Source organism: Amblyraja radiata, chromosome 29, assembly GCF_010909765.2.
Source record: "Amblyraja radiata isolate CabotCenter1 chromosome 29, sAmbRad1.1.pri, whole genome shotgun sequence".
Lineage (NCBI taxonomy): Eukaryota > Metazoa > Chordata > Chondrichthyes > Rajiformes > Rajidae > Amblyraja > Amblyraja radiata.
The window spans coordinates 19,111,485-19,139,291 of record NC_045984.1 but is presented as its reverse complement, the minus strand read 5'-3'; the positions used below and the strand labels follow the sequence as shown (position 1 = coordinate 19,139,291).

The window sequence follows — 27,807 nt, the reverse complement described above, 5'->3', positions numbered from 1 at the left end:
ATGACTTCGCGACCGCCCCGCTGTCACGGGCACTGCGCGGCCCCGAACCGTGCGCGGGCGGGCGGGAAACGTGCGCGCTCACGTGGGCTGGAAGTCCTCATGTCGAGCGCTGTAGAGGGCGCGCGGGACATGTGCCGGTTGCTGCTGCTGCTGCTGCTGCTGGCGCTGGCGGCGATGGCTGCGGCCGCCGGGTCGGTGACAGGGGGAGCTGCCGTCCCGGGCTGGAGCGGTAGCGGGAGCCGGGCAGAAGGTAAGTAAACGGCAGCGGTGCATCGGCCGAGCCCGGTCCGGCACGGCACGACACGACACACCGGACAACACGAGCCGCGTCGACCCGCCCCCTACCATCACCTCATCCCATTGGCTGCAGCGCCCGTAACCCTGGAGACGACGACCTTGCCGACTAGTCCAGAGCATTAGAGGACAGTGGAAGGGGTAATAATGACAGGTATAGGGGGCAATAATGACAGGTATAGGGGCTCTAAATGCAGGGGTAGAGGCAGTAAGGACGGGTAGTAAAGACAGGTGTCGGATTAATAAGGGCAGAGGTAGAGACAGTGAGGGAGGGGGGAGGTAGTAAACACATGACAGGTTAATAATGCCGGGTGGGGAAAGTATGGGGGTAAGGACGGGGGAGGGGGTCAGTAAAGATGAATGTAGTGGTTGGGGCAGGAAGGACGGGTAGAGAATGTAATGTCAGGGGTGGTGGATGTAAGGACGGGTAGGGGCTGTAAGGACGGGTAGGGGCTGTAAGGACGGCTAGGGGCAGAGGCTGTAAGGACGGTTAGGTTGCTGTAAGGGCAGGGATAGGGACAGTTAGGATGGGGGTATTAAGGGCAGGGGCAGTATGGACAGGGAGTAGTAAGGAAGGGAAGGGGTAGTAAGGATGGGAGGCAGAAAGGACAAGGATAGGGACATTAAGGACAGGGACAGAAGTGGTGATGGCGTACTAGTGAGTTGGACAGTGAGAATGTAGAAGTGGGGCAGAAACATCAGTGAAAGGGGTTGTTGTCACAGATGGGAGAGGCCTGGTTGTTGGTGAGGATTTGAGGTTAATGGTGAGGAGGATATTTGAGGGCCTGACCTAACTATGGAAATAAAACATTGCTCACCATGATAATGAAAACATTGGCTCCAGTAAGATTTCCAATCTTAATGGTTTGTCAAACAGCAATTCTTATTTATTTGCTATTTTGCCAATCATGCATGTAAAGGGGTGACACTCATTGTCATTCTGTGAAACTGTATTCTTTGCCCTCGCTTTCATGTTGACTTCCTATGACTCCAGACATGAGCTTGAATGTGAGGGATCTCGCAGTGTGGTGCTCACTGCTGCTGTGGGGAAGTTTCTCAAACACCGTATTAAACCAGGGGAAATCATCTGCTTTTCCTCTGCCCCCCCCCCCCCCCCCCCCCCCCCCCAAGAGCAGGTGAAGTGGGACTGAGGATTTGTTCCACTTTTGCATGCTTACAAAAAAGTACAACGTTTCACAAATTGCATTTATGTTTAAGGCAGGATATGACATAAGTGAAGCTGAAATGGTTATTGATAAGGATGAAAGACCTGGGGGGTTGTGAATGAAAGGTGCTTTGTGAATAATCGGGAAGAGATCATTATAATTTCGTGAGTAATTGTTTAATTACGCTATTAATTCTATTTCACCTGTTGTTTGTATTGTAGGTGATGTGGGATGTAGTAAGGATGAATTCCAGTGCTTGAATGGACTCTGTATTTCTGTGCTGGTGTTATGTAATGGAAGAGACGACTGTAGCGATTGGAGTGATGAACAGAACTGTACTTTATCAGAAATAGCAGTGCAACTTGGAAAGTGTGGGGAGTTTGAGTTCCTGTGTGACACTGGACAGTGCATCGAGCTACAATCAGTTTGCGACAACTTTCCTGATTGCACTGATGGTAGCGATGAGGCGAATTGCAGTAAGTGCGCAGGGACCTTAATGCATGTTTTCTTGTGTTGTATGTACAAAGTATATACTTGTATTGAATGAATACTTTAATTTCTTGTGTTGTATGTACAAGTAGCAAAACAAGCCACTGGGCTTGACAGATATGGTACTTTTCACGTTTCACACATGGCCTTGTCCCACCCTGCTTTGTCTAGTGATGTGACCTTTGGAGAAATCGGTTTGATGGTGGAGCCAAATTGGTGCAATTGGAGTACTGAGCTTGGGAAGTATCCTGTGACACGCTTTAGTTCTTTAAGAAATCCACTTCAGCTCTATAATCACATTTGTCAATCTGCTCAGTCACTAATTATAGATTCCAAAATCTTCCGTTCAACAGATGTTGCCGTGCCGCATAAAATTGGAAAATAGATTTAATTGAAATTCAGTGCAGGTTACTGAGGTAATCCATAACTGAAAACATCAGAGGTTCAATAAGATTTAAGAGCCCAGGTATTCAAAATACATAGCAGTAATTAGAAAGCATATACTTTAATAGACGGGCCAGAATTTGAGAGGTTGGTGTTTTTGCTACAGCTTTTCAAATTCCTAATGAGGCATCAGCGAACTCTTTAATCTTCATAGTACAACTAATGCAGCAAACATGACCAAAGCCTGGAGAGAGACTAAAGCTCCAAGGATTGCAGTATCATAAACTAACCCAGTTTTCAGTAAATCAGTGACCAGCTATAGATTACATCTTAAACATGCACCCCGAAGTGCAGACTTAACATGAGTTGAGCCCTGGATTTTAGTAGTACATTTAGTGGTAAATTAAAGATGCCATTAAGCTGGAATAGTGCCGAGATTTACGAGGATGGTGTCAAGACACTAGGCTTGAGCTATAGGGAGAGGTGGGCAGGCTTTATTCCTTGGAGCATAGGAGGCTGAGATATTATCTTATAGAGATGTATAAAATCATAAGGGGAATAGATAGGATCCCTTCAGACCCAAAAGATAATTGTTCCGCTTGTTTTGATACTCCTCTGGGCCCCAACTTGCTTAATAATAATAATAATAAATTTTATTTTTGGACGCCTTTCAAAAATCTCAAGGACACCTTACAGAGATTAACAAGAATAATAAAACATATAGTCGGAATAAAATAAATAATAAAGATATCACAAAAACACAAATTAAAAACAGAATTCAATCCAAAGACAAAAAAAAAAAAATCAAAAACACAATGTGAAGAGAGAGCAGCGGCAGCTAAAGCGCGCCAGCGTCCACTCTCCCTTCCGACAGCCATCTTGGACACAGACTAACATGTTTACTTACAGACAAAAAAATCATCCCCCCACAATGGTTACCACTGTGGGGGAAGGCACAATGTCCAGTCTCCATCCCCAGTTCACCGAAAGTCAGGCCTATTGAGGCCACCGCAATTGCCTCTACGGAGGCCCGATGTTCATGGCCGTTCTCACCGGGTGGTGTTGCCCCGGCGTCGGGAGAGTCCTCACAGCGGCTGGGCCACCTGGAACGGCCGCTTCCTAGCTGGGGACCGCGGCTTCCGAAGCCGACAAGGCCGCGCCGGTTTGGAGCTCCCAGGCTCCCAATGTTAGAGTCGGCGCCTCCCGCTCCGCAGATCCGCAGCCCGGAGGTGTTGATCTCGGCGGTCACTGCTCACCGGAGCTCCAGTGCGGCGACCCAGGCAAGGCATCGCCCGCTCCGCTCCGCCCCAGCGCTGTGCAGCCACTGAAGCCGAGGTGCTGGGCGGTCCCCGCCAGAAAACGGCGCTCCACGCCCGCTGGTATGCCACGAGGACGGGTCGACGGGCAGCCCGGAGAAAAAAGCTGCCTCACCGACCATAGTTACCTCCTTCCCTCCACATTAAAAAGTCCATTCTCCAACAGACAGAGGACAGGACTTACTAAAACTCCCAAAAAAAGTGAGTTAAAACGGACGGCTGCTGGTTAGCAGCCGTTCCCCAAGATGGCTCCTCCCTCCCAAGATGGCTCCTCCCTCCCAAGATGGCTTATAATAATAATAATAATAAATTTTATTTAATGGGCGCCTTTCAGACATCTCAAGGACACCTTACATAGTAATCGGAATAAAAACATATAATCGGAATAGAACAAGTAAAAAATACATCACAGAGACACAAATTAAAAACAGAATTCAATCCAAAAAACAGAAAATCAAAAACACAGTGTGAAGGCTTAGCCTGTTAACAGTGAAGCATTGGCTGAAATTGCAGTCAGATCTCTGGCTGAAATTGCTCGAGTAAGTATTTTTGTATCAGGATTGCAATTATAGGAATATGCTTTGATATAGCTCTTTATGTACCTAATATATTTTTTGTTTGGCAGATCAGAATGAGTGCTTGGAAGCAAATGGAAAGTGCTCTGATTATTGCTGGGACCTTCCTTTGGGTTATGAGTGTGCTTGTCCAGCTGGATTAGAGCTAATAAATCATTTCACTTGTGTGGGTGAGTTTACACAAGCAGATTTTAAAAGTATCTCAGTAATTCCTTAAAGTTGTATGTATTTTTTTGCTGTGTACAGTTTTGCTGTGTACAGATCACACCCATTGTGATCTCATTGGAATTTGACTGCTTGTGGTATCATCCTCCCCCTTGGTCAGATACTCCTCCACTTCAACCTGGACTTCCACTGTTACGCCGATGACACCCAGATTTACCTCGGCACCAAATCCCCCCACAATCCCCCCCTCTCCCATATCAACTCCTGTTTGTCAGCTATAAAAACCTGGATGCAACATAACTTCCTCAAACTCAACAGCGATAAGACAGAATTCCTCCTCATAGGCTCCAAACCCACACTCAGCAAAATCAATAACCCCACTCTCACCATCGACGGCACCATTGTCTCCCCATCTCCCCAGGCCCGCAACCTTGGCGTGATCTTTGATTCCACCCTCTCCCTTGAGCCTCACATCCGCCATGTCATTAAAACCTCCTTCTTTCATCTCCGCAACATCGCCAAACTCAGCCTCTCTCACACCTCCCGCTGCTGAAAGACTCATCCATGCCTTCATCTCCTCCCGACTGGACTATTGCAACTCACTTCTCCTTGGCATCAGCTCCACCTACATCAACCGACTCCAACTGGTCCAGAATGCAGCCGCCCGACTCATCACCCACACCAAATCCTGGCATCACATCACTCCAGTCCTGAAACAACTTCACTGGCTTCCCATCTCCCACCGGATCATCTACAAAATCCTTGTCCTCACCTACAAAGCCCTCCACCATCTGGCCCCCCCATATCTCACTGACCTCCTCTCCCCCTACCAACCCTCACGGTCCCTCAGATCCACATCAGCCGGTCTCCTCTCCATCCACGTCCAACCTCCGCAGTTTTGGGGACAGAGCCTTCTCCAGGGCAGCTCCCAGGCTCTGGAACTCCCTCCCCCAACTGATCCGCAATTCCGTGTCCCTCACCATCTTCCAGTCCCGCCTCAAGACCCATCTCTTCACCTCTGCCTATCCATAGCCCCACGTCCCCCTCCCTTTTCATCTGTGCATTAATTGCCTCATATTGTGTTTTGAATTGAATTCTGTCTTTACTTTGTGTACTAGTCATGTCTCTACTATTTATTTCATTCCCCTTACATGTTTTTCCTCTACCTGCTAAATTTTTGTAAGGTGTCCTTGAGACTCTTGAAAGGCGCCCATAAATAAAATTTATTATTATTATTATTATGATGTCTTGTTAAAAGTGAAGTCAATGGGGAAGCCATCTGATGTTTGGGGTATACACTGCTCGAAGGAAGATAGTTGAGGTTGTTGGAGATCAATTATACCAACCTCAGTGTATCACCACAGAATGTTTCTCCGGACAGTGTTCCAGACCTAACCATCTTCAGCTGTTTCACCAAGGTCTTCATTGCAGTAATGAAGGTGATCAATGTTGATTACAGTGTTCAATTCCATTCACAACTCATTATCAAATGAACTAACCTTTATCTCTGTGCAGAGAAGAGGAATGGGCTGACAATAGGTAAGTAACATTAATGCCTCAAATCCAGTTAATGGCAGTCTCTTAGAAAGAGTCTGTTTGGTTCGACTACACTTGTTATATTGTGTGCAGTTCCATTCGCCACAGTAGATAAAGGATGTGGCAGTGATCAAACTAGTGTAGAAGAGATTCATTAGGAGGATGACAGGAATGGAGGGTTTTAATTACGAGAGATTGGATTGGCTAGGATAGTGCTCACGGGAGACTGAAGGGTTTATAATATTATGAGGGGCAGATGGTACACTTTTCCACGACGAGAGTCTAAAACTAGAAGACATAGGCGTAAGGTGAACGGGAAAATATGATAGGCAAGTTTTTCACACACATGAAGAGGAGTGTTTAGATCAAGCTGCCAGAAAATACATCAATCCATCTCGGTGAATAAATAACAGCACAGGAATGGATTGGAGGGTTGGAGCCAAAAGGAGGAAAATGGAATTAGCGTGAATGTACATCTTGGTCGGCATGGATGAGTCCTGTTCCGTGCTCAAGGACATATGTACACTTGAAACTCAGTGGCATTATCATTGCTGTGTCCCTTGCCATCAATATCCATATCAATAATCAATAGCAGATTACTCCAGTAGCAACGTGATGGGCTGAATGGCCATGTATTATATCTATTCAATGATTCATTGACCTGAAATTTAACTGGACTAGCTACATAAATACAGCATTGTAAGAGCAGGTTTGAGAGTGTTGTCCAGTGATGATATTCTGGCTTCCTGACTTCCAAAGCTTTTCCAGCATATACAATGCTGGACACAGTAAAAGAAGCTTGACAGTTTGATAGAACCCATTCCACAGTTCTGATCATTCACCTGTTCCAGCATCTGAACACACCCATTGCAGCAGATACCATCTGCAACATTTTCTTCAGTTAACCTTATAGTTAAAGAGCATGCATGGGCAGAGCACATAGAAGATCAAGAGATCATGTGGTTTTACAAAGTGTGATCATCTTGATGGAGATTTTGAGGGATAAAGGTTATATCTGGTGAATAAAGGGAACCAGTAGTCTGGTATATTCAGAAGGTTACTTATTGTACAGGATAAGAGTGGGTAATATATAGATAATGGGGGATTGACTCATTCAACTGAAAACTAAATGGGCATTGAAGGGTCACTTTCCAATTTGGCAATCGGAAGCTAGTGAGGTGCCGCAGGGAACCTTAACTATTCATAATCTATTCTTAATTTAAATGAGGGGACCAAGTGTACTGTAGTTAAGCTTGAAATTAAATGCATCAATGAAGCAACATTGCTTCCCCATCCCAATTCGCCTTTCCTCAAGATCAGATCCAATGTTACTCACTTCCATTAACATCCAGCATTCTGCACCAGATGCTCACTGTTATCAAACATCTAAACTATGTGTAATATTATTGATGCATTCACTAGGCATGGGTGGTTGTTCGTATACATTGTAACTCAATTTATATTATGTAAACTGATGAATGTCAGAATGCTTTCATTGATCTGGTCAAATTCAGTAATGTCTGTGTTTTATTCAGATGTGGATGAGTGTAGAGATTCAAATGTATGTGACCAGATTTGTGTTAACCTGCATGGATCGTATAAGTGTGAATGTTACCAACGGTATCAGAGGGATCCACACAGTGATGCTTGCCGAGCTGCAGGTGGGTCGTTATTATGAGCTGAACTTTTTAAGCTTTGATCGCCAATGAGTTACTACAGCACTTTGTGTCTTCTTTTATCCTGAAACTTATCGGGTTCACTGGACAATTTAGTACAATACCATGCAAAAGGATGCTGGGGTATCAATAGGGTTAACATCTGGTAGTTCAGAAGATCTGCTTGTCATGCATGTCCGGTTATTAGTTTTATTGTACTGGGGTGGAATGTAAAGACAACTAGTTTCACATATTATAAACAGAAAATGGTTTGAAATTCATCTTTTTCACCTTTGTTAGTGAGAAATTAAAATCCATAGATGTTGGAAATCAGAAATACATAACGCTGGTTATGTAGCCATGGAAGGAACGAGGTGCAGTGCCCTTAAATCTATAAATTGTAAACTGATCATTATTCTTGCTGAATATTGTTTCAATATTTGACTATTCCATTACTAGATGGTTGATGAAATATTATACATTGTCCAGTTATATGTAAAATAGTTTGCAGTTTCTATTTTTTTTAGAATTAATTTGAACATACCTGTACTAGCTATTCTTGCAAGAGGTCTAAAAGACAGCATTTAAAAAATTCTAATTTCATCCATATGTAATTAGATTTGGGATTTATTTGTTTTCTTTTAGTGCTCTCAGGCAGTTTATATTAGCTGATGAAGAAGAGTATTGTGAATCATGATGTTTAAGACATCACAACTATGTAGAGCTGGGTCAGTGTATCCACTGGACCTTTCTTCTCCTGTTCTCCATGGTAATCATTATTTTTATCGACATATGGAGAAGGGGAGAAATTGGCTTATATCCTTTATTGATATTATTTATGAATAGTTCCAAAAGCATAACATTTTGAAATCTCACTGAGCTGTCCAATGCCATCAAGAGAACCTTAAAAAATCTAGCAGCCATTTGACTGCTGCTTCTTGGACATTCCAGGATTGAACACAAGATTAGAAAATGCAGTCGACCTCTTCCATTATGTTATCCATACTTCCCCATCCAAAGAATATGGCACAAAATGGTGGTGGTTAGTCCATACTGACTCCAGATTAAAGTGGCAGAGTAGAATTATCCATCCTGGAGTTAAAAAGCTGATGATTGTGACGGATACACTCCCCAACATTAATTAGGATGTGCCTGGATCGAGTGGATGTGGTCAGGATGTTTCTACTAGTGGGTAAGTCTAGGACCAGAGGGCACAGCCTCAGGATAAAAGGACATACCATCAGAAAGGAGATGAGGAGGAATTTCTTGAACCAGAGTGTGGCGAATCTGTGGAATACATTGCCACAGACGGCCGTGGAGGACGTCATTGGGTTAAAAAAACGGAGATTGATAAATTCTTAATTAGTAAAGGTTTCAAAGGTTATGGGGAGGGGCAGGAGAATGGGGTTGAGAGTGAAAGGTGGATCAGCCGAATTCCAATAGCAGAGTAGACTCAATGGGCCGAATAGCCTTATTCTGCTTGTATGACTTATAACCTATGAAATTTAATTTTTATTTTTTACTAGGAGAGGAGCCATTTTTGATTTTCACCAACCATGGTAGTATCAGGAAGCTGAACATTAATGGAATGGAACATGAAGAATTAACTGACAGCTTGGAAAATGCAGAAACATTGGCTGTTTATGTTGCATTGTCAACAATCTATTGGTCAGATGCAACTCATGAGGGAATATTCAGGTAAACAAATTGATTTGCCTTGACTTTGATCAAGGTGGTCTGGAAGACTGTCGTGATACCAATATCTTGAACCAGTGAGCAAGGAAAGGATGGAGGAATATTAATAGTGCGTGTAACTCAAAATTACTTGAACTGGGTTAGGATTGGTGGCAGCAGCATGGCAAATACTGCTGGCAGCTGTTGTGGAAATCTGATCTGATTTCCACAGGGAATTGCCAAATATGAGAGATTTTGCTTTAGATCGCCAATTAGAAAATGATCTGTTGTTAACGATTAGCATCAAGATTGGCCATATGCAACTTATTGTACAGTTTTAATCCTGTGCTCAAGAAAGAAAAATCAAATGAAGCCTGTGCGTTATGCAAGATAAGGCAATATCTGACGGATACACTCCCCAACTGTTGCTGTATTTCTCTTGAGCTGCGTAAATCTAACATTGCGCATTCGTCACCACTGTTAGTGTCATGAACAGTGGAACAGCTTAGACTGCCTTGACTGGTGATTTAGGCAGTTCACATATATGCTATTATCAACTGTCCAAGTTGCTCCCAATTTCACATAACAAATTCAATGCTTTATGAGCTGGTTTAAAGTTCCAGGACAAGGTAGTTCTGCCTGGGTTGAAGGTAATGGTTGCCTTGCTTTGAGAATTATGGAGGTATAACAGTGTGGAAACAAGCCCCTCAGCCCCCGAAGAGTAAATTGCTAACCCTAAACCTACTTTAAACCTATTATGATGCTGACCCATGCTACTTGATCACCAGCATTAGGATCTCGGTCAGCAGACATACAGTACCCTCCATAATGTTTGGGACAAAGACCCATCATTTATTTATTTGCCTCTGTACTCCACAATTTGAGATTTGTAATAGAAAAAATCACATGTAGTTAAAGTGCACATTGTCAGATTTTAATAAAGGCCATTTTTATACATTTTGCTTTCATCATGTAGAAATTACAGCTGTGTTTATACATAGTTTCCCCATTTCAGGGTGCCATAATGGTTGGGACACAGCAATGTCATGTAAATTAAAGTAGTCATATTTAGTATTTGTTGCATATCCTTTGCATGCAATGACTGCTTGAAGTTTGCGATTCATGGACATCACCAGTTGCTGGGTGTCTTCTCTGGTGATGCTCTGCCAGGCCTATATTGCAGCCATCTTTAGCTTAGCTTGTTTTGCGGGCTAGTCCCCTTCAGTTTTCTCTTCAGCATATAAAAGGCATGCTCAATTGGGTTCAGATCAGGTGATTGATTTGGCCACTCAAGAATTGACCATTTTTTTAGCTTTGAAAAACTCCTTTGCTGCTTTAGAAATATGTTTGGGATCATTGTCTTGCTGTAGAATGAACCACCGGCCAATGAGTTGAGGCATTTGTTCGAACTTGAACAGATAAGATGTGTCTATACTTTTCAGAATTCATTATGCTACTACCATCAACAGAACATCAATGAAGATAAGTGAGCCAGTTCCTTCAGCAGCCATACATGCCCAGGCCATAACACTCCCACCACCGTGTTTCACAGATGAGGTGGTATGCTTTGGATCTTGGACAGTTCTTCTCTCCTCCATACATTGCTCTTACCATCACTCGGATATAAGTTAATCTTCGTCTCATCTGTCCACAAGACCTTTTTCCAGAACTGTGGTTGCTCTTTTAAGTACTTCTTGGCAAACTAACCTGGCCATCCTATTTTTGTGGCTAACCAGTGGTTTGCATCTTGCAGTGTAGCCGGTGTATTTCTGTTCACGAAGTCTTCTGTGGACAGTGGTCAATGACAACTCCACACCTGACTCCTGAAGAGTGTTTCTGATCTACCATACAGATGTTTGGGGATTTTTCTTTATTATAGACAGAATTCTTCTGTCATCAGTTGTGGAGGTCTTCCTTGGCCTACCAGTGCCTTTACGATTAGTAAGCTTACCAGTGCTCTCTTTCTTCTTAATGATGTTCCAAACAGTTGATTTTGGTAAACCTAAGGTTTGGCTGATGTCTCCAACAGTTTTATTCTTGTTTCTCAGTCTGATAATGGCTTCTTTGATTTCCATTGGCACAACTTTGGTCCTCATGTTGATAAACTGCAATAAAAGTTTCCAAAGGTGATGGATAGACTAGGTACTGAGAGCTCTCTTATACCTGCATGAAGGAGGCAATTAAATACACCTGAGCAATTACAAACACCTGTGTCCCAAACATTATGGTGCCCTGAAATGGGGGACAATGTATAAACACAGCTGTAATTTCTACATGGTGAAACCAAAATGTATAAAAATACTCTTTAATGAAATCTGACAATGTGCACTTTAACCACATGTGATTTTTTTTTCTATTACAAATCTCAAATTGTGGAGTACAGAGGTAAATAAATAAATTATGGGTCTTTGTCCCAAAAATTATGGAGGGCACTGTAGGAACAAAGAAAGAGCTGTAGGAGCAGAAATAGCCTGCCTTCCCCAATTTCCCCCTTACCTCTATTCCTCAAACACTCGATTGCCTTATGGTCCAAAAATCTATTCATCTCGGGCTTGGAATGTATTCAATGATACAGCCTCCACAGCTCTCAATTAGAGATTTCCAAAGGTTAACACAACCAAAGGGAAGATATTCCTCATGTCTGTTTGAAATGGACAACCCACAAGTTCTGTCATCAAGAGTTGATTGTCCTTAGAGAAGGGAAACATCCTCCACTTTGTCCAGGCTCTTACAGATCTCGTGTGTTTTCAATAAGCTCACCTAAAAACATCTTCCTTCTGAATGTCAACAGTGTTTTATTGTCATACTAGACTAAGTGGGACCCGTTGGGTCCCAGCATCACACGGGAGGGCCGGTCACCAACGCAATATTCCACCTCTCCACCAATTCCAATACTGCTCGCCAGTGGGGGAGGGGGGCTGTCTGTTGCGCTAGTATGGGTGTTGCGGGCCGAAGGTACTGGTTTACAGAGGGCTAGTATAGATATTGTGGGCCGAATGGATTCTTGTTCTGGCAGCCAACTGCTGCAACAATTTTAAAAGCCAAGCCAAGGCGAACAATTGGGCTGCAGACACCTTACAGCCGCATCGAGGGGACTCACCGTGGAGTAGACGTGCGTTCAGTGTTATTCGCAGCTCAGAGAACCGTGACCCTCTCGCTTCCTGGGTCTGGCAGAGACTGAGTGAGGGACTGCACTTCCGGGTTTTATAGCCCCTCCCCCCTGCTGCCAGCGGGGGCAGCAGAGAGAATGGGGATTTTTAAAATTACATTAATATCTCTCTGATTTTTCATCGATGGGAAAAATCCACCGGTCCCGGAAGGCGGAGGGGGTCTCTGAGAGCCGTAGGTGGCGGCGTTCTCTCGGAAATCGCAGCACAGTCAGCCAAAAGCGGTCAAGATCAGAGATTTAGTAATATAGAAGATGTCCCAGATAGAACAATGAAATTCCTATTTGCTGCTGCACAACAGAATATGTAAACATAGTATGCTGTAAATAATATGATAAACGAGGGAGAGGAAAATAAAGTTCAGTGTGTATATATACACTTACTCACATATTTTTATATTTATATACACACACACACACACTCTCTCAAAAAAAAGGTGAGCATAGTGCAATATTCCTTGGTAGGCCATCTCTTTCATCCCAAGAGACAACCTCGTCATCCTTGTATGAACTGCTTCTAGTGCAAGAATATTCCTTCTTGAGTAAAGGGACACAGCATTCCAGAAGTAGTTTCACTAGTGCTTTATACAGTGTTGCAGGACTTTATTGCAAAGGGGTTGGGATGTAAAAACACAAAAGTCCGACATTCCATTTGCTGTCCTCATTACCTGCATGTTGATTTCCTAATTGTCATTATTATATTAATTTGCACTGTAACCTGAGAATTATTGACTTTTTTTTTTTGGTCCAGCAAATCTATGGGCCAAGAAAGCAAGCAGATTATCAGTGATGTGCAAAGAATTGGTGGGATTGCTGTGGACTGGATATATGGCCACATTTACTGGACTGAAGCTGCGGCTGGGACTCTATCTTTTTCTACTCTGGATGGACTGAGAAGGAAGACTTTATTCTGTATGAATCTAGTGGAACCTGCAGCTGTTGTAGTCGATCCATACTCAGGGTATGTTCATGGCACAACAACTAATAATAATAATAATAATAATAATAATCCCACGTACATTTGATGAGAATTTTGAGCAGTTTATTAATTTATTACTGTTGTCACTTGCACCGAGGTAAAGTGAAAAGCTTTTGATTGCGTGCTATCTAATCAAAGAAAGGTCTAGACATGATTACATTTATGCCCTGTAGCGTGCACAGATAAAGGTTAAAGGGTACAATATTTAGTGCAAGATAAACACTATTAAATATAGTTCAAAGGTCTCCAAAGAGGTAGATGGAAGGTCAGGATCACGCTCTAGCTGGTTCAGTTGTCTGATGACAGCTGGGAAGAAACTGTCCCTGAATCTCCAAAAGTAGGCACCAGAGCTGGGCAACTATTTGCATGCCGGTTCCAGAAGAGGATCTGCTATCATCCACTACAATCACTCCAGCTAGTTAAATTAACCATGAAGTTATTTACTCCAAGCAGAAACTGTGATGTCTACCTTAAATTTGTAATAAAACAATTATATATATTTACTAGACCAAGTTGGGTCCCTGTCACACGGGAGGGCTGGTCCCCGAACGCAATATTCCACCACTCACCCATAGCCCCCAACTGCGCAGGCGTGGCTGATGGGTTTCTGTTGTGACGCCCGAGATCCCCGTTGTGACGCAAGTCATGGCGACCCTCTCCAAGTGTGCCTCGCCATCCCATTTCCTACCCCGATCCTCCATTCCCCTCAACCCCAGCACTCCTTCCCCCTCCTCTTCACCCTCGCTCTTTCCCCTCTCCTCCTCTTCTGCCCACTCCCTTTCTCACCTCTCCCTCCCTCTCCTTTCCCCTACACTGTCACTCCCTCCATAACCCCTCTCCTCCCGACCCCTCCTCCTCTCCCTCTATTTCCCTGCTCCCGCACGGCGGCTGACGGGTTCCCGTTGTGACGCCAGAGATCCCCCTTGTGACACAAGGCACGGCAACCCTCCCCAAGTGCGCCTCGCGATCCGTCTTCCTACCCCTATCCTCCTCCATTCCCCCCATCCCCAGCTCTTCCTCCCCTTCCTCTTCACCCTCCCTCTTCTTTCCTCTCTGCTTCTTCCCTCCCCCACTCCCTCCCTCACCTCTTCTTCCCCCTCCTGTCCCCTACCCTCAGTCACTCCTTCCCTCCCTCCCTCCATAACCCCTCTCCCCTCCCTACCCCCCTCGATGTCATTGTGAGGTGGAAGCTGCTGTGTTTTTGAAAACAATTTTTTTTTAATGTAAATGAGATCCCATTGTGATGTAATTGTGGGGTGGAGCACTGCTGACGGGCAGTTTGTGACATTGTGACATTCCATTGTGACATCATAGCTGTAACTGCCTCTGCAACTTCAAATTATTTTTCTCAAACTGGATTTTGAAAGGTTGAAAATGTGAATAACTTGTAAAATATACCATCAATCTGAACCCATAGTCCCCAACTGCGCATGAGTGGCTGACGGGTTCCCGTTGTGACGCCAGAGATCCCCGTTGTGACGTGAGTCACAGCAACCCTCCAGAACTGCGCCTCACCATCCCTTTCCTACCCCTATCCTCCACTCCCCCTTCATCCCCCAACACTCCGTCCCCTCCTCTTCAACGTCCCTCTTCTCTCCCCTCTCCTCCCCGCCTCCACTCCCTCCCTCTCCTTTCCCCTACCCTCAGTCACTCCCTCCTTAACCCCTCTCCCCTCGCTAACCCCTTCCTCTCCCTCTATCTTCCTGCTCCCCCACTCCTCACCTCTCCCCTATCCCACTCCCCCACTAAACACAATGTTTAAATAATATTTCTCCTCGTCCCCTCCCCACTCACTCCCTTTGCTTACAATGTAACAAATCTCTCATTGCACTTGAATGAATATGATTGACTTTGAAGTACAGAATGTAAGCTTTGGATAGTGCGTTATGTAGACTGCATTTCTGCCTCCATGAGTATTTAAAATTGAATCTCAAGCTGTACAGGTTGGTTGCTGTTGCATTTTTAAATGTTGTGCTTCTATGAATTACAGGGTCTTGTACTGGGCCGATTTGGGAGCGTCAGCAAAAATTGAAAAGGCTGGGATGGATGGAGCTGACAGAAGGGTACTGATCAGCATTAGGATTGAAAAACCCACAGGTCTTGCGCTAGGTGAGAGCAAATACTAAGCATCGTTGAACCAGGGTTTGTGTTGCAGAGTAAAGCTGGACCCTTCAATGTAAACGTTTTTCCTCATTTCCCCTCTCATAGATTCACAGTCATCAGGATTGGAAGGAGCCCTTCATGTCAAGACCAAACATCAAATAACTATCTATATTAATCCCATCTTCCAAAACTTGACCCATGGCTATTTATGCCTTCACAATTTAAGTGCTTGTCCTGTGAAATATTTACCAATTCTTAAATGTGCATTTTATTTTGAATTAATTGACTCGCAAAACTGTACCAATTCCAAGTTACTGCTGCAAGATACTCGTCTCTAATCTAATTCAACAAGCTATTTGGTTTTGCATAGCACCCCTGGCTCTGATCATTCTACTCCCTCTTGCTTTCCATTGGTCTTTGCTTGTGCTGTTCATTCACCTTGCCTCCATTACTGACGCTATTCCTAAGTTTACTGCTGCGTGCTTACTCCAAGCTCCCTTGACTCTCCAATGGAAATGTTATGTTGTTCTCTTGGGGCCCTGTACTGATAAATACGGCACTTTGATCTGGTATTTTGTTGGTTCACATGCTTGATCAATGGTGTTTTATCATTAATGTTTTGTTATTATTAATGTTTAGTGTTTTCGTAAGTCATTCGTAACTGTCACTGTATGTCATGTTGTTACTTGTGGGCGGAGCACCAAGGCAAATTTCTTGTATGTGAATACTTGGCCAGTAAACTTACTTACTTATTGTCTTGTCCAGAGTAAAGCCTTCACCAATCCAAGATCCAGTGACTTAAAATAAAATGTTGGAGGAACTCAGTGGGTTAAGCAACGTCTGTGGAGGAAAATGGACAATCTGTACATTTCCCTCCCCAATGTTATCTGACCAACTGAGTTCCTCCAGCACCTGATGTATTGCTCAAGATTCCAGAATCTAGTCATTTGTGTATCCAGTGTTTTTTTAAACTGGATAAAGCTACACAAGCAAAGATTAAAAACACACACACACACACACACACACACACACACACACGTGAAGCTAGGCAATGGAAGACCTTGGAAGCGTTTCTTGGACAACTCTGTTCAATCATCTGAAGATGTCTTCTTTGCAAATAATTGTTTTATCACAAATGCATGTGGACTGAAATCTACCTGTTCATTGAGTTGGTTGAGTTGAGCTGGAGAGCCAGTTGAATCCACTGGACAGAGAACTCGAAGGTCACCCTTTCCTGATTATTATCAGTGGTCCCAGCATAGAACATGACATCAGGTTAAGATTTGGATGTTCATCTCCACACTCCCCATCTGCACCCCTTTAATGTCCAGGCTCGTGAAGAATACTTGCCTGGGTTAGCATCCTTGTGAAACCGAAGTGAAAAGACTTGATTTAATCCAATTTATTGTATGGCTTGGTTTCAGACTTCATTAAGAATCGTCTCTACTGGATGGACAGTGGACTGCATGAGCTGTTTTACTCTGACCTGAATGGGCACTTTCAAAGGAGTATTCTTCATTCCAAGAAATACCTGACAAACCCATTTGGTCTGGCAGTGTTTGAGGTAATATCATGATTTTTAAAATACCAGATTATGTTACTTATACTTAACAGACATAATTCGGAGAACTGTGTGAATTGTTTAATATAGAGCCACTGTGCACCCAGACATTTTGACAACAAATTCTTGACTATGGTGGTAACTATTATTAAAACTTGGAGCTAATTTATTTTTCTGTGCTAGGCCATTGAATTTTTGTGTGAATTGGAACACTTTTTATTTCTGATCAACCACCCCTAAATGGTGGTTTTGCTGAAATTGCAGATCCTGCGGTATTGGGCCAGGACTGCAATTTTTGAGCTGGGCCATCAGCATTGCGTACCATCTGCTCACCTCCCCACATATTGAAGTTCCAGGTAGAGAAAGGTCAGTAATGGGAAGATATGAAAATGGGAAGTAACTAGGAGTTCCTGCAGGCTCAGGAGGACTGAGCATAAGTGGCCAGCAAATGTGCTGCCTAGTCTGTGCTTGGTCTTGCCGATGTAAAGGAGGCCACATCGGAGCCAAATACAATAAAAGAGGTTGGAAGAGGTATACATAGGTATTCCCTTACTGACCTTTCTGTCGTTGGCCTCCTCCATTGCAAGGGTGAGGTCACATGCATATGAAGAATAGCGTCTCATATTTGCTTGGGTAGCTCACAATCTAATGGCATGAATAATAATCTCCAATTTTGAGCAATGCCATTCCCTCCACAGATGCGTCCTTACCTGCTGAGTTCCTCCAGCACTTTTGTTTTTTGCAACTGATGTAGATGTTTGTATTTCTTTCTCAAAGCAGTGCAGTTTGATTTTTTTTTATTACTGTGGATGCAGTAACAATTTTATAATAAAGAATTAACTGAAAAGGAAATAGAATATCATATTTATTTTTTTGTGGTGCATGAACCAAAATGAGTATGACTTGAAAATATCTTTGTTTCTGATTTATTATAGATTTTGTGAATGAGTATGTATGTCTAACATGACAAGATGTTCTCTTTCAGAACCACATCTATTGGTCTGATGAGGAAAGCAAGACTCTGTTCAGTGCTGACAAGTTTACAGGAGCTAATGTGACATCTCTGGCACAGAATCTCACAGAGCCACGCAGTTTGGTCGTGTATCACAAGCTGATACAACCACTTGGTATGAGATCACATTTATTGTCAGTTATTCTCCTCCTGCAGATTTCCGTGTCACACAAGTTTCTTTGTTTGTAAAAATGACTGCCTTTTAACAAAGTAAAGAACTTCTCAAGAGGTTTATTATGATAGGTACTACATTATATCTGTATAAGCTAACTAATATGGCCCCCAAGTTCTGGCGCACACAGCGATTTTTTAATCTCTGAACATTTCTTGTAAATATAGAGTTAGCAAGGTTTTTTGTTTCACTTGAGTTGCACAGTTCATTGTAGTAAGTGTAGAATAATTGCACATTTCAATTAAGTTGGTGATCTGAGTCATGTAGTTGCAAGTGATTGGAAAGTGAAGGGATGTTGGGAGAAAGCCAGGTGCATTGGCGTGAGTAGAGCAAATATAATCACTGTCGTGTCTAATTAGTGCCTCCTGGAATAGTCACCACATTTTCAAGCAACAATAAAGATTTGCTAAAATCTTGCCCAAGGATTGCTAACTATGATCAAATAATTGAGGAGAGGTCCTTTCAAATATACAGCTTTAAACTCTTGCTGGCCTAAATGCATTTTGTGCTGTTAAGACTAAATAATAGCATTCAGGAGCAAACTAGTGGGCCATTTAATAATGCAGTTAATTAGAGCATCTAGGCCGGGCACTACATCGGATTTGCCAGTTTCCCTTCCATCCTCACCCACCACATTCCCCTCCCAGAACAAATGAATCAAATATAAATGGCAACAAAAGTCTTGGTTGAGTTTACTCCAAGCACTTGGAAACTCGTCCTACATTGCACGGAAACGCCTTTTGGCCCAATTTGCCCATGCGACCAAAATGCCTCATTTAAACTAAATCTAATTTGCCTGCATTGTCCATATCTCTAAAAACCTTCCCCATCCATATACCTGTCCAACTATCTTTTAAATGTTCTAAGTGTATCCCCTGCAACATCCTGTAGCGGCTAGTTCAATACATACCACCCTCTGTGTAGAAAAAGTTACTCCTCGTGTTCCTATTAAATCCTACTGGGGTTTCCAATACAGTTCCAGCCTGCCATTAATCAAATGAATGTTGATCTTAATAGTCATTGGTCTTTTTTGATGATGGATAATTAATGAGTAGAAGGCATAAATTTTACATACAAATTCCCAAATTATGCATGGAAAAATAACGTTCGAGGTTACTTTGTATTTTATTCCAGCGCATTTCTCCACTTTCAACACCTTCGGAACGGTATAGACTTTCCTTGTTTTAAAACTGTGAAATCTGATATAAAAGCAAAAAATGCTAGAAATATTAGACTGCCCCTAGTGCAATGTATGACTGCAGCATTGCTTGTCCTATTATAACAAAACCCGACAGTACCGATTCCAATGTATATACTTGTCTTTATTTCTTTCCTGTGTTTACCACAGGGCAGAACTGGTGTGTTGAAGCTCATGCTGCCTGCGAGTTCCTGTGTGTGCCAGCGCCTCACACTGCTCAACGTTATGCATGCCTGCGTCCAGACGATATGAAATCAGATAAGACCGGACGTAGATGTGAAATTGGTAAGATAAATGGGTGGGACAGAAAAGGGTAGTGTGGCACATGGGAAAGATGAACAAATGTAAATGTTAAAATCAGCAAGTTCGCTATACAGGACAGGAAGCACCAGTCTGGTAAACAAAACTGCATCAATGTTAATGCAAGAGTCTTGACAGGGAAGGCATATGAACTCCGGGCATGGATTGATACATGGAACTGCGATATTACAGAAGCATGGTTGAGGGAGGGAGGGACAGGACTGGCAGCTCAATGTTCTGGGGTACAGTTGCTACGACCGTGATACAGCTGGAGTTAAGAGAGGAGGGAGAGTTGTGCTTTTGATTGGGGAGAATATCACAGCTGTAATTAGGGAGGATATCTTTTAAGAATCCAGTAAGTCTGTATGGGTGGACATTTTGATAGGGTTGTACTGCAGCCCCCTTAAAGTCTATGGGAATTAGAGGAACAACTGTGTAAGTAGATCAGAGAGAGCTGTAAGAATAATAGTGATAGTAGGTCATTTCAGTTTCTCTGAATGAGGTGTTGCATTTGGAAAGTTAAATGCAACAGAGACCAAGGGGTATAGATACATAGTTCCCTGATCATGGTGGTACAGGTGGATGGGATGGTGAAGTAGGCTTTTGGCATGCAGGCCTTCAACCGTCAGGACATTGAGTATAAAAGTTAGGATGTCACATTACAGCAGCACATTGTTGGCGAGAGCACATTTGCCACATTGTGTGCAGCTCTGGTCATTCAGTTACCGGAAGGGTGTCATTGGATTGAAAAGGTGCAGAAAAGATTCACAAGGATGTTACCCGACTAAAGGACTTGAGTTGCAAGGGGTGTTTGATAGGCACGGAATTTTTTCCCTAGAGCGTAGGAGGTTGAGGGTCCTTATAAATCATAAAATTATGAGAAGCATAGATTAGGTGGATTGTCAGAGTCTTTTTCTCTGGGGAGGAGAATCTAAAACTCGAGGACATAGGTTTAAGAGGAGAGGAGAGATTTGAAGGGAACCCAAGGAGTAACTTTTTCACTCGAAGTGGGTGGTGGGCATATGGAACAAGCTACCAGAGGGAGTGGGGGGGGGAGGGTTGCAGATACAATAACAACATTTATAAAGACACTTGGATAGGTACATGGATAGAATAGGTCGGGAGGGATATGTGCCAAACACAGACAAAGGGACCAGCTCAGACATCTTGGTTGGCATGGATGAGTTGAGCCGAAGAATCTGTTTCTTGCTCTTTCACTCTTTGACTTGTTTCACTAAAAACAGTCTCAGTGACCCAGTTAAGATGCCCGAATTCAACACGGGCCAGGATTTGTGAAGTTGTGCCTGTGAATTGGATGGTTGAACTTACCCCAGTGCTTTTTCCAACGGTTCACAAAAGGTTTTTGTGCATCAATTTCCAGAGATGAATCGAGGCATTTCACAGGACGAGGAAGTGGATTCCAGCGCATGGGAAGATGACGGAGCGGATTCCGGCGGGTCACAGGAGGAGATGGATTCTGGTCCATCACTGGAGGAGGAGGGCGGGAAGTCTGATTCATCGGAGGAGGAAGGAGGGAAGACTAATCTGTCGGAAAAGGAAGGAGAGAAATCCAGTCCGTCGGAGGAGGTGGAAACCAATTCCAGTCCGACGCAAAGGGAGGAGAAACCTAAAGCAGCTGATCTGGCATATCTCGATGCAGTATCCGTAGGGATTATCGCAATTATAGGCAAGATTTTTAAATTGCTACATATCTTGAAATAGCTGGTAAAAGGTGCTTTAGTTCCAGGGCGCCACGTGGTGCCATGTACAGGTAGTTCTGCGATAACACTTGTTTTCATAAAGTGAATTGGATATAATGTGACTGATGAGTGAAGGAACACTACCTATATTAAATTGGTTAAAACACAATTTTGATCAAGTCCTACTTAATAATTACTCTGGAAATTGGCAAGCAGGGAAACAAAACTGTTTTCATCTAACCCACCCCCTCCCCAGTAATCGGCCACCATTGTCGTGCAAGAACTTAGCTGCTACTTTAACTGCGGCTGATCATTTAAATTGACAAGCAATCCTTCTATTGATACTTGCGCAACAATGCTGTATTAAACAATATAACATACATCCTTTAGTATTTTTAGTTTGCAGTCACAAAAGTAAACTTCTAGATATTAAAAATACCTTTTTTTTTAATCCTGTGGGAGAAATAACTATTATAACTTTGTTTAAAACTAAAGCCATGAATCCCCTTTTCCCCATTGACACAATTATTTTTATTACGTGATTTTCTATAAGACGAGTTTTGTGAGAAATGCAACTATTGCATTACAGCAGAACTACTTGTTCAAAGATGGCATTATGTGTAGAGATTATTCTTTGTGGGGCTATGTAGTTTCTATTCTAGGGAACTGTGTAGTACTCTATGAAAGCATTGATCCCAGCCTACAATCCAGGTCTAAGTGGAGAAGTTCTGTAGCTATACTTAACCCGTGATAGGGTAAAGTTAGCGGTTGATGTTGCACGGACAACAGAGAGGCCAGCGAGGAAAAGCATTTATATATTCCTGCCTGTGTGGAACGAAAGAATAGCAGTGGATGAGCCACAAGTTAGTATTATATTGTGTGAAAGTTGGAAGCTTGTGTCAGGAGTCCAATATGGTGCCAACATTTAAAATGGACAGGTTGGTCCTGGAAATTATCGTGGAACAATTATACTTATTTTTATTCCTCAAGAAGTATGTTTCAATTTCAATTCAATTAAAAAACATGAACATACCTATGAATTGAGTTACACATGTGAATTATCAGCAGTTTTAGGAAGATTTTGTGCACAGTGTGTTGTAGGTTGTCAGTGCAGGATCTGAACAGGGAGCTGATCTTTCAGCATATTTTCATTACATAAATCAAATTTGGACTTCCTGTCAGCATATTCGGTATGAAAGCGTGAGTTCAGTGAAGTATGTGTGCTCCATTTTCTTTAAGTTTTTCTCTATTTTCTTCCTCTTCTACCTTCAGTGGTCCTAAGTGGAACTGCAATGTGCTGTGCTGCTGTCCACTGGAGAGTACTTTATAGTCGCAACAAGGAACCGCGCTGCTTTTCCCCAGTTCCCCTCGAGGCAGAGAATTCATTGATCTACAGCGAACAAGGTTCGGACGCCATTTCCCAGCGGTAAGTTTTGTCACTGCAGCGTCAAAATCAAAGTTGGTTATGTTGCAATAAGATAACAGAACAAGAAGCAGATGGAGCCAGCTCAAGGGAGGGGAGTGCAGAGATAGATGGCAGCCATTTGTGTCTCCATTAATCACATTACAGCAATTGAATCTTCTTATTGAGTCCACATTACAAGATTAGATATTGTTCAGACAGAGTTGAACACACTTCTCAGCATCTTCATTGTAGGTAGCGAGATCGGCAGCTGTGCAGTGGTTTTCCAGTTGAGGGCATTTCAGCAGGTGTTCCATTGTTTGGAGTTATATCCCCACTTATTTAGAGACACTTTGGCTCTGCCAGCACCAGTTCTCAATCGATTGAGGCATTTCCATCTGGACCAACTTGCGTCTGCACCGGGAGGGAGTTGCTCACTTGCCGTTAGTCCCATGGTAGTTGAGAGAGGTAGAGTGGATATTCTATCACCCCATATGGAGACTCGTGCTTCACTTGTAATGCTAGCCTCAAGTGGAGTCACACAGTTAAGAAAACTTTACCTCGACTTTAGGCGGCTCGGATATGGTGTCTGGCCGAACATTGGATGTCGTTCATCTGTTATCTGCCGCAGGCGCTCCTTGAATGATGTTCATTAAATATAATTCGGAGAGCATGAGGGTAATTAATACTGGAAAACTCTCGGGGAATAGGGTAGACAGCACAACATGCTAAACAAAATCTATCACATTATCTACGTGTCAAGAAATGTGAGTGGAAAAGCCATTTGCTTTGTTTATTTAATTTTTATTGTGCATAAATTTCATAAGAGCAAATTTCATTCTGTACGTCAGATTTGTAGAGAGGGATTTGTAAATTCCACCAGAGCAAATCCCTATTACCCGAACGACTGTTACAAAGGGGTTGTTGTACAGTACAATTAATGAAGTAACTTTTGAAGCATAGAAAATGCATGTCAATTTCTCAGAGGGAGTCCATTTATTGACTCTCCCAAATAGTGCAGCCGCCATGTAACGCTAAAGCAGAGCTCAATCAACAATTTTCTGCTTGATCTTGAAACAATGAAACCAATTGGGAGTGATGCCCACTGGAGATCTCTCCTACATTCTCCAGTGTATTATATGTGGCTGGTGATAGGATGGATAAAAAAACTAATGGGTTGACTGTCCTGTTAGCTTGGATACTTAGCTAAGGGCAGGAGACACTTGGATCTTTGCATACAGTCCCAAATGCAAATGAGTAATGTTGGGTTGTGGGAGATGGATGTGTAAGGAAGAATGAGCATTGAAGAGCGAATTGAACAGATCCTGATCAATCTATCAGCCCAACACCACCAAATTCCCAAGCGACTGGATTATCGGAGTTTTGTTTTTCAGAGAAAAACATAGTTCATGATTCGAGTTGATCAATCAGAGCTGAGTACATTGACTGGTTGGGTATCTGGATGGTAAGAATCCAAAAGGGTAATGTTGAATCTATAGACATGAGTTCAGGCCATTAATACTGATTCAGTTCTATTTCTGTAGATAATCCAGGCATTGGCCATAATTGTGTAAATGTTGTTTTGTTACTTTAGATGTTCTCACTGAATGTGTTAATTTCTGACTGTTCACTTCATTTCACAGCTCGTTGTTGTAAAGATGAAGAGGCACACGTCTATTGTATGTGCGGGACTCGCATTTCTGTCAGTAATCTCCATGGGCAGTGCTGCTCACATGACTGGATGTGCTAACAATCATCTAACAGTTAATTTTATTGCTCAGAGCCTTGATAAAGTATTTATTTTTAAAGTTACAGTATTATTTATTGCAGGATTTAATTTGGTGCCCAGCCAGGGAATGTGTCAAAAAATCTTTTCACTAAATAGGAACCATTTATCCGATTCCTCCACAGTCAAATTAAACGCACAATGAGCCTTCCAACTGCACTGAACAATGTAAAATAACTATAAAGAGGTTTTTCGACATATTCCCTCAATGTTAATTCCATAGATTTCTGTGCAATCGTCTTGTAAAAATGAAATTGATTGCTGTTTCAAGTACGATTTAGGAATTTTGTCAGTCAAGTCCAATGTTTCCATAGTAGTTAATAGATAGCAAGTGTGCTTTTTGTGTTTTTTAACTTTCTCCCTTTATATTTGTGGCTATTCCAGTCCTTAACTCTGAGCTAAGCCCCTTCACTGGGTGTGGTTCATAGTTTCTTGGTGAGGATCGACTACTGTAGGTTGTATGGAGGTTCCCTTGCCCATGATTACCTGGCAAGTTCAAGTTAAAACCTCTCATTGATCTAAATATAAACCATGTCTAAGATTTTAAATTCACACCAAAGCATTTGAAATGTTGCAAATGTTATCTGGAACTTGAAAGAGGAACATCACAGCCTTGGCCAGTGTTGTCAAAATATTCCTAATAGTTGAAACTTTATGTGTCAGGTTCTGCTGCCTTAGATTTGAAAGGTTGCCTGAAATAGTGAACGGGTTGTGCACAAGTACATTCTAACATAACTGCAGCAAGGCAGTGAGCAAAGGATCCAATTCCAGATCAAATCTTCAACTGAAAAATACATGCCTAATAGAAGCAGGAAAAATGGACGACAATTTACATTACATTTACACTCTGCCTAAAAGTGAAGTGGCTATGATTCATAGATTATGTTGAAGGTGAAAAATTTCTGACTGGAATGACCTTCATTCATCAGTGTCCTTGTGGTGTCCTCTGTGGACCTCCCACCCTTTTCCTTTTTAATTTGTTTGTTTAGTCTTTGTCGATACCCTTATTCTATAAAATTAATACTGCCTTTAGGTTAATACTTTGTCAAAAGCCTAGAAAGTGATTGATGTATTTTACATGAAATGTTTCATGTGCTGAACTTTTCCACATCTTTGTGCTGTTTATTTGCCCATGAGGGAACTTGAAACAAAGTGGCCTTAGATGTTAAATGTATCACCTGCAAAAAAAGCCATATTTTGCATTTCTGTGCATGGTCTACCAATGTTGTGCTCACTGTAAAATGTGGCACCAAGAAACTCTATAATTGCTGTGTGTTTGGAATTATTGTAAGTATTGTGGGACTGATATTCAGTATCACTGTGCAGAACTGTGGCATTTGCACCATTGCAGGACAACCCGCTACATTTCTGAGTCGAATAGGACTGGTAATTGCCCACTGTAGCCAAATTCACACTGCAGCATAAACAGCAGATCTTGGCATTGAAGCAGTTATATCAAGAATTATTTCTGGTACAAATAGTTACGTAGTGATTATGCACTTTATTTACAATCCATACTTTGAATAAAGTGACATTATTTCAGAGGTGCACTCTGGTAGCTATGTGAGATTCACCAGAGATCTGTTGTGGCAGCATCTTGTGTGTTTGTGTGAATCTTGTATAGGTGACACTTTGTTCTCTGCCCCAGGATAAATGTACGAGATTATTATCAATCAGTAATGCTGGGGAAGTTTTAAAGGTGAGGATTGTCCCCTTTACTAGGGATATTCAAACTTATTGTTCTTCAAGATGTAATTAATATGTATAAACAGCGCTAAATTATTATTAGGTAAAGTGTTTGTGTTAAGACATCGCTCAACATTTTGTTGGTCTATAGTGCCACTGGGACAGTTGCCCAAGATGCATGTACTGAAATCACCTGATCTCAGCTACACTATCAGATACTTCCAGCAACATCGAAGTGTTGTACTTGCTGATGTGGAGACCAGTGTTGATTATCCAAATCCCACTTTCCTCTCTGCCAGAAAATGACCATTGAACTGCATTGATAAAGCAAATCCCTCGGCAATCCATTCATCTGATATGGACAACAAAGATGCTGAAAGAGAGAACCCATGAAATCGAAGTGACTGTTCATAAAACAAGATATTACTCTCATTTGGCAACGAACTGTACGTCCATTTGTGAACTGTCACAATGACTTGGTTTGTTGCTCAGACCTCATACACTCCTTCGTTTCTGTTCACTGCACTGTACTGGTGGGATTTTAAACTACCCCACCCTTATCAACTGTTCCCAACGCTGCCAATTTCCAATGAACACTGGTGACAATTGGTGACTGGCCTGAGCTGCCAGTTTGACTTAAGGATGTTCAAAATCCCTTCGGCATTCCCATAACCTCCAGCAACACCTTTTATTCTTTATCTCTGAGCAATTAGAACCACCTTGTTTACATTACAATTGTTCCTAACCATTGATGAAAATTCATTTCATGAGTATCAGCACTCTAGTTTAAAAAGGAATGTGAAAACTGATATGTTCATTGAATCAAGTATATAATAATAACATTGATGCTAGTTGTTGGTTGTGATTTAAATTTCAGCAACAAGTTCAAGTTAAAGTTGTCATAAATCCTAATTATCAATTTCCATCATGGTGAGGAGAATTTGATGTGCTCTACTGAACTGTCAACTGATGTAACAATTATTCCCAGCATCAACTGATTAACTTCTATTAAAACCAGGTTGAAATCAAAATGTGCCACTGGGTTAAATAAAATCTTGTGGATCATTTCTGCTGTGTCTGAGGGTGATGTTTTCTGAAATGACTTTTACCTCTGATGTAGTTATTGCTTGTTGATTTATCCATAACCAACCACTCTAACCTAACTCACTCTATTTTGCTACTGTATAAACTTGGCCTTTACTGAATATGTGGCTGTTTGTCCAGGCTCTCTGTAACCTCTAGCCTTAGCCTTACATCAGGATAGAGGATTATTGATGAAACAGCTACAGGGCAGTTGGAAAATAATCGTAGGATGGAGCAATCAATTTCTTGAAGTTGTAATCAGCAAGATAAGTTATTGTGGTGCATATGGACTTGCAGAAGTCTTTTGATAAAGTCCCAAGATTATTGAACACTATGCACACAGTATTGACGATAATGTGGTATGGACTGATGGATGCCTAACATACAGAAAATGATCGGAATGAT

The 27,807-nt window shown here is 42.3% G+C and overlaps 1 protein-coding gene across 1 annotated transcript; it reads left to right on the top strand.

Moving 5' to 3' along the window:
* LOC116989725 (very low-density lipoprotein receptor-like) lies at nt 1-27,386 on the top strand. Its single transcript, XM_033047321.1, has 13 exons — nt 1-250; nt 1,682-1,936; nt 4,275-4,394; nt 7,461-7,586; nt 9,107-9,278; nt 13,172-13,381; nt 15,390-15,508; nt 16,927-17,066; nt 18,049-18,190; nt 19,596-19,730; nt 21,127-21,432; nt 22,718-22,871; nt 24,491-27,386. The coding sequence occupies exons 1-13, from the start codon at nt 1-3 to the stop codon at nt 24,501-24,503; spliced, it is 2,142 nt and encodes a 713-aa protein (XP_032903212.1). The 3' UTR covers nt 24,504-27,386.
* The last annotated feature ends 421 nt before the right edge of the window (nt 27,387-27,807 follow it).

Coding starts and splice junctions, on each gene's coding strand:
- LOC116989725 (XM_033047321.1), top strand. CDS start 1: ATGACTTCGCGACCGCCCCGCTGTCACGGGCACTGCGCGGCCCCGAAC. Junction 18,191..19,595: donor CAAGCTGATACAACCACTTG/GTATGAGATCAC, acceptor TGTTTACCACAG/GGCAGAACTGGTGTGTTGAA. Junction 21,433..22,717: donor AGGGATTATCGCAATTATAG/GCAAGATTTTTA, acceptor TTCTACCTTCAG/TGGTCCTAAGTGGAACTGCA.